The 10,985-nt window shown below is 53.6% G+C and overlaps 3 protein-coding genes across 3 annotated transcripts; 1 reads left to right on the top strand and 2 right to left on the bottom strand.

Moving 5' to 3' along the window:
• Positions 1-5,323: 5,323 nt before the first annotated feature.
• Positions 5,324-6,933, top strand: BZA05DRAFT_335943 (uncharacterized protein; the record flags this gene model as incomplete). The annotated part of the gene is made up of 5 exons (XM_051480790.1): positions 5,324-5,816; positions 5,869-5,910; positions 5,967-6,248; positions 6,301-6,486; positions 6,554-6,933. 5 exons carry the CDS (start codon positions 5,324-5,326, stop codon positions 6,931-6,933), a joined length of 1,383 nt encoding a protein of 460 aa, XP_051340317.1.
• A 1,616-nt stretch (positions 6,934-8,549) lies between these two features.
• Positions 8,550-9,783, bottom strand: BZA05DRAFT_394645 (nucleophile aminohydrolase). Its single transcript, XM_051483350.1, has 4 exons — positions 9,659-9,783; positions 9,456-9,603; positions 9,091-9,373; positions 8,550-9,021 (listed from the first exon to the last, which is right to left on the bottom strand). Exons 1-4 carry the CDS (start codon positions 9,686-9,688, stop codon positions 8,670-8,672), a joined length of 813 nt encoding a protein of 270 aa, XP_051340316.1. The 5' UTR covers positions 9,689-9,783; the 3' UTR covers positions 8,550-8,669.
• A 368-nt stretch (positions 9,784-10,151) lies between these two features.
• Positions 10,152-10,869, bottom strand: BZA05DRAFT_394643 (ankyrin repeat-containing domain protein). Its single transcript, XM_051483349.1, has one exon. The coding sequence runs from the start codon at positions 10,766-10,768 to the stop codon at positions 10,286-10,288; it is 483 nt and encodes a 160-aa protein (XP_051340315.1). The 5' UTR covers positions 10,769-10,869; the 3' UTR covers positions 10,152-10,285.
• Positions 10,870-10,985: the final 116 nt, after the last annotated feature.

Here is a 10,985-nt window from a genome sequence, read left to right as displayed (position 1 = left end):
ATTGAGGAATCATGGTGGTATTTCTGCCTTTTACCCGCGTCTTTGATGTGGCTTGCTTCTAAGAGAAGATTCCTCTCCGTTAGATTGCATCCTAAAAGAGGTGATGGATGATTCCTCCCCTGCGTAAAGACCTGGACTTTGATCAATGGATGTAGGCAAGGAGGAAGTTTGTGGCGGGTTTTGATAAATTCAGAAGGAATCAGTTCGCCAGGGCTAGACGAGAAGTGGCTTACACCCGTGGGCCAAGGCCGCAGGGTGCAGACACCGCTAGCAGCCGGCACGGCGAGTGATTCGATGTGGAAGACATGCGCTCGAAACGCACGGCGGAGCGAGATTGCGTATCAGTCGAATCGTCGGATGTGTACCCAGCAACTACCAAAATCCTAGGGATCGTCCCTAGTGAGAGAGCTCGACCTGCGCGGTTATGTATCGTATCGATAATCCTGAAATTATGCTTCCGATTGAGCCTGTGTCGGAGACGTGGTGGCCGCGGCCCATTTGACGATCGCAGTTCCGTTTGATCCCTAAACTTCTACGACGGTCAATTCATACGTAAGCATAAGTATGGGTCCACTCGCCGGCCTTGCACATACAAGCAAAGATGTGTAAGCTTCTTGCCTCGAAGGAGTGACGCCGCCTAGCGATTTCAGAGTCCTCCTGTGTGGCCTAGACTCGCTCTTGAGTCTTTCCCGATACGAGTGACTTGCCTTCGCCCCTGCATATAGGTCGCCGTGGTATAGATAAAGTCAACAGGAATCGCACGACTGCCCTGAAGTCCAGATGCAAGCGGTGCAACATTGGATAGGCGAATCGAACCGTTCGTCCCGTGGATTCCACACAAGTGCCGTTTCCCCGTGAGACACAAAAAGTAAAACCTCCGCCACACGTGTAGGGCAGGTATGTACACGTTCGCCCTCCTCCCATCTGGATGCGAACCTCGCCGCAATCCAAGGAATAGACCAGTACGGCGTGGCACCTTTTTCCTTTCGAAACGTTCTGTATTCGGGGGAACGGGTTCAACGTCAAGCCCGTGTCTCTCGATGCTGAGGAGATCTTCGCCATCGTTTGCCGGAGGTTCAGGCCTGCATAGGCATGCAGGTGCGGTGCTGCCGAAATATATATCTCTCTGCGCGCGAAGCCGTTGGTCTCTGGGTTGGCGAAGCTCAGCGCAAAGCGACCGTGCATATTCCGACTCGTCTGACCATGTACCGTTACAGCGAACAATGAAGTCTTCAGAAACCTCGAGAAACCCGGCCCGAAATGCACACCATGAAAGCCAGAATGGTTGTTTGCATGAAAAGAGACCGACGGTAGAGAGTGCAGCCGTAAGTCCCAGTGCCTGCCTATCCGTTGAAAAGCTGAGTGCTCGCAGCCAACGATCAACTGTCTGCGAGGATGGGTGCCAAAATGGGACACCAATCGGCGGGCAATTGCACTATTCGTGTGATGCGATCAAGCCAGACTCATGCTCGATTTCGACGCATGTGGTGCATGATGTGGATCAGACTCAACGGAGTGGGTTATTTCCCTGTTTCCCTATCGATCATCTTAGCACCTCTCCGCAGACATTTGATCGATGGCCATATACTCGATTTCGACGGGTGCTACGCATGATGTTGAGTATTCTATCGTGCCATTGCTGCACGCATTTAGCGCCCATCCACACAGACACTTGCCCGTCGGCAACACGCGCTAAAGTGTGTCCAATGGCACGCCTCTATTCTCCAGATAATCATGACAGCGTCTTCCGTGTGCCCCCATGCCACAGACTCCATGTTGTGCTTCTCCGGTCATGCCCTGACCCGTCAAATCCGCCCTTTCCCATCGACCGCTGCAAGGAGATAATGCAGGTATGCACGGCGACGGCGCGGCGAGTGACCATAGCTCGAAACTGCTGAGAAGCTGTGGGGATGTCGGTGCCGAGGAGTCTCTCTGAATTGAGTTCGTGGAGAGGCCGCCTTCACCGCCAGATAGTTCCACGCAGGTAAGGAGTGACGCGTGCATATGGCGCTAGTTATCACAGGCGGCAGCGTGTGGAGGGAGTCGCTGAAGAACAGAATCCGCTTCCTCGTCCCGTGAGAAACAACCCTCAGTGGCTTGCCGGCGAAGGACTGGCTAACAGAGAACTGGTGTGTATGCTGACCGGGGTTTTTAGTGGGGGTAGGGTGTGAAGAGTTGATGTTGTACGAATCGATAGCATTCCTCGCCACTGTCATCTAAACAGAATTGCATCCATTAACCAAGACCTGTGGTGATGTTCAATGCGGGTAAGCTAGCTGCGGAGCGAATGCGAGCTCGGGACACTCCAATCGAGTGAATAGATACATAGAGGGAGATGGAGACCCAAGATCTGTGCTCGAGTGCGCAGTATTGTGGATCGGTACTTGCTTCTTTAGGGTTCAGGCTTATGCACAAGCCATTCGGTGGGCCCGGCTACTTTGAGAATGACAAATGTTTGACTTCGAACCCACAACCGTGGGTCGAGAGTCGAGACATGTCGACTTTATGATTTATCTCCTTGTACGGCATAGCCAGAGACCCCAGTATACAAGACCCTCTATCACGCCCACAGCAAAGCATGCGGACGCGAGGCACGATGCGCATACCAGGCCTCTATTGCACATGATGATCCATGCGGCCCGGGCCCCTCACAAGCGACTTCAGCTCATCGACGGTGGATGCTGCGCCCATACGATCACCATACCGAAGGAATCAAAGCCGGTTTCCAGCGGACATGTACCAAATGCTTCTATAACGCTTGGCACGGCTCAATCGCTAACTGCTTGCAGATATCACAGGCCGACTCAAAAAAAAAAGAACCGTAAAAACACAAAAACGGCTAGCCCTGAACGTGGATCAGCAATTCTTGCGGACTTTAGTATGGTGGTGCTGCGTGCAACCCCTCCGAATTCTAAGGGTCGAAATAGACTTACTGAGTACTTCCGGTGGTGAGACCTGCATTCCATTCCTATGTAGGGGCGAGGGGAGTTATCGAATTTGGCGGTGGTCTGATGTGAGATGTGTGACAGCGAAAATCCTCCACTTCACGGCCACTTCATCAAGTCACGGCCACGAATCCAATAGGTCTGGTGTGTTCTGGCATTGTAGAGAGGCTGTGAGCGAAAGAAGGAATAGGAGATCCCTTGACATGTGGGCAAGTAATCAGAACTTGGGGAAACGACTGCCCCACCCGAAACTAACACGATTGTGTCTATCATAGGTATCACATGGTGGGATTCTCTGCCGCGCCACAATCTTCCCCAACATAGGTCGTGTGGTACGAAGCGAACCTAAGGGAAACGGGCTTCAAGCTCCCGCTGGAGGGATCTGCAGGTGTCCGTCAGCACTTCGAGCCAGCCTCTGGGAGCCTTGCCGCGCAGTAGCGGCAACTAACTACTGCCAGACGGCAGCGCTTCACGAAAACGGCTCTTGCCCAATGCTGGGGAGGGACGCCTTGGCAGAGCCATCCTGAGGGGTCGAAGACGACTGAAGAGTTCTTCGGTTCTTGCGTCTCGATAGCCGTGGAGTGGGACCGGGAAGGTGCTGCCGTCGACGGTGGGTCGGTAGCCTAGGGTAGTTAGGCGGATATAAGGATTCCAAGCTCGCTGAAGAAGTCAACTCGTTAGCAGAAGGAGACCTCTGGAGAAGAAGGCATCTCGGCCAACCATCCGTTTCCTATAATGATGTTTGCGTTCGAAAACAGCGCAATCGGTGCCCGAAGATTCGCAACGAGATTGACGTCCGACACCATATTCATCGATCGTTCGGGAAACTAAGCTTCCTTCTTGAGGCATTCTAGTGAACTTCTTTCGTTTTCAGGCGCGAAGCCGCTGAGACCCCAGCTTGCGTCGTTTTCCGGGGAAGCAAACCGAAAGATCGATAACTGCGGCATTGTGAGATCGGCTCTGCTTACCGGAACAGCTTACCGGAACAGCTATCTACCCGCAAAAGTACCCCCTTCACTGGGAAGCATCCATCGTGCTCCGCTCTTCTGCCTCCTTGCCTCCGCCTGATCCTGTCATCTTCGTTGCGCCTAGTGCTTTAATGAGTCTCCCGGGACCCCGTTTTCCAGCACCAAGATCACACTCACCCGTGTTGCAGGCTTGTCGACTTCGAGTTCACACCGGAAATGCAGCCCCCTGTTCCTACGGTTGAGTCTCCGCTTAGCTAAAACTTGGAATTCTTGAGGTGCATGATTTCCTTGTTACGGACCAGCGGTTTGCTTTATGACGCTGGGCAAATGTTTTTAAAAATCCCAGGAGCTTCCAGGCAGGCTTTTTGCCTGTTTCGGACCAGCGTTTCGCCGTGGGCGGTGGTGAAATGTTTTTCGAAAATTCCAGGAGCCTCCAGGTAGTCCTTTGTGACGTACCGCAATCATCAACACACGCAGCAGCACCTAATTAGAGCTGCAACTATCACCTCCATTCCACCAAAGTGATGAAACTCCTGCATACGTACAAAGCCCTCTAGACTTGGGCGGGCCTCTTCACTCAAATGCCAACTCTCAGCAGCCGCTAAACCGCAGTTATATTTCCCCTCTCCCCCCCTCCCCCGCCACCTTCCGTCCTCTCATCCTTTCATACTCTCATCCTCTCATACTCTCATATTCTCCTCCTCTCATACTCTACTCCTCTCATCCATCCCCCTCTCTCCTCCTCTTTACAGCTCCCGCCGTCAAGGCATTCAACCTCACCCTGTTCATATTCACGCCTCATCCACACACCCCGCTCTGCACATAACCACTCTTTTGATTGAGTCATCCTGAATAGCTTCTTTCTTTCTCCAAGGTCTACATACCTCTCTACATCCAGTCATACCTATACCAGGTTGATTGTTCATCACGCTTCCTGCTTGGCAAGACCTTCTCAATCGGTTTGACCGTTCAGCTCGTCACTCATTACTCCTATAGTGTAAGTTCCCGGATATGCAGCTCATTCTCGCTTTCATATACATCCTCGACATCTGCCTAACCAAAATTACAGCGATGTCTTCCAGGAACGAAAACAATCACCTACAGCCCCCACGAGGGCTGTACCATCCTCGTAGCAACCCAAACCTTGGTCCAAACGACAACCACAAGGAAGGTCTGATGGCTTTCCACTCTCATGATCGCCTTGACGGATACTCCGGTCATCCAGCCTCCTCCTCTCATGTTTCGACTGCTAGCTCAACCGCCTATCCAAAGGACTCAGGAGTCTCGGTCGTCACGCCAACTGGAGTTGTCAACACCAACAACAGCCGTGAGACCACCGGACCCCCGGACGCCAAGAGGTACTTCTCGCTTCGTCCCGCCCGTGGACCCCCGTTCATAGCACTGGAAGTTATGCAGAACAACGTCAAGCCGAGGCAGCATTTCTTGGAGAGCCTCAAGTTCAGATTTGGTGGTGTCAAAAAACCCTCACGCTCCCGTGAAACCGGTGTACTCTCGCATGAAACATCTCACCCCGCCGATGAAAAATCTTTCGAAAAGATTTGTTTCGAGCTTGCCTGTGTCGATCATTGCGAGGTCGGTTCCGAAAAAATCGCCCAGATGTTTGAGCTTCAGGAGCTCAACATCAAGATGGCTGTGCTATCCGAAGGTTTCAGGATTGTTCTTCCGCCTTACCTGGACCTTCCCGGCCTTGGCGATATTGAGGAGCAGGGAGTCGGCGGTACCTGCGATCAGTTCATCGGCTCCCTCCCGCCGTCCTGCAGGAAGGTCTCTGAAAAAGCCAGCCCTCTCGGATTGGTCCCGAAACTCCTGCCCCACGGCCTTATCTCTAAGGGAGCGAGATACGTCGGATCGTGCTTCTGGATCTGGCTTTGCATCGTCGATGGTAATTGCACTTTCGGTCGGATGGGTGTCGGCGGGTACTAACATTCCACCAGATCTGACTGAAAATCTTCTCGGAAAGGAATGGGACGATTGTGGTAACGTTCTTTCCTCACTAGTTCTTGCGTGTTCTCTTGCTGATACCGGGATACAGAGGCCGATTTGTTCCTTGCCTTCTCGAAGGATGTCGACGAGTCCCTGTTCAATGACAAGGACAACCAGGCCGTCCGTGTCTCTCTGGCTCTCCGTAACGTCATCCATTCGACCAGCATCTGCACCGGTGTGGTCGATAGTGTTAAGGAGGCTCCGTGGAGACAGGCGTTTATGGATGCTGTTTGCGAAGTCCTTACTGGTTTCAGAGAAGAACGCCCTCTCCTCGAGACGAACAGGATCGCGATGTATGAGTGGATGAGGGTTAGAGCCATCACCATCTCTGGTCAGTGCTTCATCCCTACCGAGTTTTGGGCAAGATACTCACCTTTAACTAGTCCGCCCCTTCCTTATCCTGGCCCGTGCCGATCTGGGTCTCATGCCGGTCATCTCTCATCTCGGCAACCCCCTCGACTCGGGATACCTCGACGTCGCAGCCACGATTGACAAGGCGAATATGTCTAACCTCCGCAAGGTGGAGTGCATGTTGCAGTTGATTATGGGTTTGCAGAACGATATCCTGGGTAAGTACCTTGTTACGTGCCGAATCATACCGCATGTTCAAGGCTGACCAGTTCTTGTTGAATGCAGGCTGGGAGAAAGACTACAAAACAGAGAATCCTCTGTCCGCCATCCAGATTCTCATCAAGTGCGGATCCAAGCCCAACATCGCCGTGGCCCGTGTCATCGACACGCACAACGAGCTCGTCCGTCGCTGCGTGCAGCATGCCGGCACGGTCTGTGACGATCCAAACGAGCATGTTAGGCTCCTCAACGGCGACAGCGGCACCCATCACACCTCGAAGAACTTCCGCCCCCACGTCTTTGGTGTTTTCGGCCATCCTCGTGAGGCTCACCCCAACAGGGGCACCGTCCCTAGGGAGAATGTCCGAGCTTATATCCAGCTTATTCTCGGCTTCGCGAACGGCATGGCGAAGTGGATGGCTGTCTCTAAGCGCTACACGTCCTAGACACATTGGTGCCCTCCCGGAAAAATCGAGTCCGCCCGTACTGACGAGTACAGGCCATCTCAACTGTGCATATCGTTGCTCTCTGTACAATAACACTGATGTTCTTTTGATATCTTCCTTCTCGTCTGGGCTTTTTTTTCTTTCTTCTTCTTTCGTTTCTTACCACATTTTTCCTTCTTCTGATCCAGGTATGTGCCTTGCATTTCGAAGACAGCAAAAGTTTTTCCCTTCTTCCTCGTTTCATTTTCCCCCTATAGTTTCTTTTCTTGCATACTCCATCAGGAGGTATGTCCAGGTTGTCTTTTTAACTCTCTGTGGTTCTGGGTGGTGCGGGTTGTTTTCGGGGTGTTATGGGTTGGGTTGGGGTTGGGTTGGGGTTGGGTAGGCTGGTATAGGGCTGGACTGGGGGTTGGTTTCCGGTCCGGGATATCTGCCGAAACGAAGTGTACGTAAGGCGGATGGGGGGAGGGGGGGGAGGGGAGGTGCCCGGGCAATGATTCATGAAATTCCATGAAATCCACTTCCGACGGTTTCGACTCGCGAGGAGCTTGCGTGAGATATATATTTGCAATCATCGGTGCACCAGACCAGACCGGAACGCAATGCAACGCGATTGAGGCGCCCGGCTCGGCTCCGTCTTTGGATGATTTCGGCGTCGTCGTGCTGGGCGGGAAATCACCCACTCCCTACCACTGGCACCGCTGGCACCAATCGGAGTCTTAGCGACGATGGAGCTGGCTGTTGATCATTGCGGCACAGTCTCGTGATCTGCTGTCTCCAGCGGCGCAGTTAACCGTGCCGAACCCGGCTGCTCGGCTGGGTGGGATGGGTGTCCAGGGCGTGTGTGGACGGTGTGGACACCGAGGTCGCGAGATTGCCTAGTGGCACCGCCCCGGGCGACCGGGTGTACGTATGAGGTATGTATGCCAGTCCCTAGTCGCCGGGTCTTGATGATCGGAGATGATGCTGTGGTGTGCTGTGTCTCGAGCATCCCTGGGATCCGGGATCCGGGGTGATCCGGGGTGGGTGTTCCTTTGTTCTTTTCTTTGTTCCGTGGGTATCTCGGGGGTAGGAGGTAGGAGGTACACTATGTTTCTAGGCGGCCGTCTGGATCTGACAGTACCTAGTACCTGGCACCTACCGTGGGTGCTGTAGGCGCTAGGACTGTAGGTACTGAACTTGCAGCCTTATCCTGCTTTCTACGGACGCCTAGTTGATCGCCTCGTTGGGGGAGTATCATCCCCCCCTACACACACACCCTCGACCGGGGATTTGCGTGATGCGATGGCAGGATTCGGGATTGCGGGTGAGTGAGTTTTCGTGAGGCGCTGAGGCGGTGTGGTGGTGTGGTAGTGTGGTGGTGAGGCGCTGAGGCGGTGTAGTGGCGTGGTGGCGTGGTGGTGAGTCTCGTGACTGCTTCATTGCGTTGCACTCGGTCTGCTCCGTATCCGTCGCTGGTGCTGATCCTGGATTGGTGTGCTCATGCTCTGTAGGTGATCGGATCAATTCCGTGGGATGTGATCTGGATGTGAGAGACCTGGGGTGGAAATCAAGTCCGTGATATTTAAGCGTTATCAAGTCAATTCAATAGCGATCGACAGCTAGTATCATTCTATTACCCATCGAAGAAGTAGTGTACTTTGTTTCAGCTCATTCACGATATGTCGATTTCAGCTATCAAACAAGCAAGCGCGAGAAAGAGAAACCGCATCTCCCTCTTATCGGTCTTCGCAAATCTAAACAGTCTGCGCACCGTATCCCCTGATCCCCTCCGCAAACTTCCAACTCTGTTGCTTAAGCTCAATATCCTTCCTCCACTCGATATCGACCTTCTCCTTTCCGGCCTCGTCCTTTGAACCGGTGACGACAGCCATGGTGTACCTGTTCATGCTCCGGGCGTCGCGGTAAAACAGCACCTTCATGCACTCCTCAACCACCTCGATCGCGCGCTCGCGCGTGATGCCCTCTACCGCCGCCTCGTCGGGGGCCACGCGGCGGAGCAGCGGAATGGCCAGATGCGCACCGAAGCCGGACGCCAGCGCGGGAGCCGAGAAAGTAGTTCCCAGCAGATCCGCCGAAGCCAAAAACCTATCCCCGCCTTCATTAGCCCACTGTCTCCTCCCCCTCCCCCTCCCGCTTCCCCATAGAACAACTCACGGCTTCCCCTCATCCCACCCCGCGACCAGCAGCACATTCCAGAGCGGATTAAACTTGTTCCTGCGCTGATACAGCACTCTCGAGAGGTAGCTGTAGACGTGTTTCGCGCGCAGACGGTGCCCGTCGTCGCTCTGGTACTCCTCCGAAATCGTCAGGTTCTCGAGCGTCTTCGTGAAGATGTGCTGCATGTCCGAGACGTCGCCGGACGCGCCGACCACCGTGTGCGTGCCCACCTGCCGCAGTCGCTCCATGTCCGTGAAGCGCGCGAGGGAGCCGTAGGATGCTATGGTGGTGGTGGCGGAAGTTTAGTGGGGGTGCGGGGAGATGTGCGAGGACGGGGGACGGGGAAGGGAGTGTTAGCATACCCAGGTTGTCGGCGGCGATTACGACTCCGCCGTTGAATTTCAGGGCGACGACGGAGGTACCGGTGACGATCGGGGACTGCGTGTGGGTGTTTGGCTGCGAGGCGGCAACGAAGGAGTGGTCGTAGGCTCCGTAGATGTCGTCTCTGGGCTACAGCAATTCCGTCAGTTTCACCTTTCCTCCGAATCGGTAGCTAAAAACCTACGCGACCCCAGGCTTCGGGAAGGTGGTTCATGATGGCTTGGGAAGTTTGTCGAGATGAATGGAGGCAACGGTCGTGATGGAATGGATGACAGTGGTTGTTGGCGGTTGTCGGTGGTGAGACGGCGGTAAAAACGAAGCTCTGAGCTCTCGAACTGGTTCGCGTAATTGGCTAGTCTAGGCAGAGGGCAGAGCCGCATCGAGTGAAATATTGTGATCCTTCCGTCACGAGTGGTCATCCGTCCGTCACGAGTATGACAATAAAGTCACATACATTTCTATTGAGCCCGCACTCAATGCGAGAAACAAAAAGAACACACAGTCTGGCTAAAACAATGCCAATCCCAATCCATAACACCATCATCGTCGTTGAGGTATCGGCACAATCACAGCCCAACCAAATTCCTGCGCAACTCCATTACGCCAATGTCCGAGATAGCACAGAAACAACAGTACACGTAAAAACATTTCCAGCAGCAAAAAAGCAAGTAGAAGACCCAGTCAGTAATTATCAGTCAATCAAAGAACCAGATACACGGAAACCCCAGAGAAACAACCACATATCCAACGCTACCCACGTTAGAGGGGCTGCAACTGCGCAACCCACGAACCGCAAAGTGAGCCAGGCTCGTCAATCATCTAGCTCCTCTACTTCACGTAGCAGCTCTACTTCGCGCGTACACATGCCAAAAACCCTGTTGGAGAGGGCTGTCAACAGCATCCTCACAACGTCTGTCGTTTGATGTCTCAGCGCCATGCCGTATGGAGGCTCGCCGAGCCTATCCAAGATATCGGGGCGAGCACCGGCACAAAGGAGGGTTATGATGCTATTCCTACACTGCCAGGGTGTGTCGACTGCGAGGTGCAAAGCCGTGTCTCCATCCCGATTCCGCTGATCCACACTCACACCGGCTCTGAGCAGAGCTTTGACGACAGTCACACGAGGGCACTCGTATAGATCGTAGGCAATAGACGCGCACCCGCATAGACTGGTGCGAATTGCGTGATGCAAAGGCATATCCCCAAGCTGGTTGTTTATAGGTATTCCTATATCGGTTGAAGGGTGTTCGGTGATCATTTGAATGACCTCCACATCCGACTTGGACACAGCCATGTGCAATGGGGTCTCTCCATGACAATTCAGTACATTTGGGTTGGCATCGTAATAGAGAAGTATACGCACGATGGCCTGAGAGATCAAAAATTGTCCGAAACAAGGGTGGAAGTGGGGGTTAAATTCGACTGCACAATGCAGCGGCGTGTTTCCCTCCATCTTGGTCCTCATGTTAATAGTGCTGCCCTGTCGCCACATACACAGAACCTTAAGTATA

The sequence above is a fragment of the Tricharina praecox genome, assembly GCF_024521635.1.
Source record: "Tricharina praecox strain CBS 144465 chromosome Unknown BZA05scaffold_9, whole genome shotgun sequence".
Taxonomy (NCBI): domain Eukaryota; kingdom Fungi; phylum Ascomycota; class Pezizomycetes; order Pezizales; family Pyronemataceae; genus Tricharina; species Tricharina praecox.
This window is presented reverse-complemented; position numbering and strand designations above follow the sequence as displayed.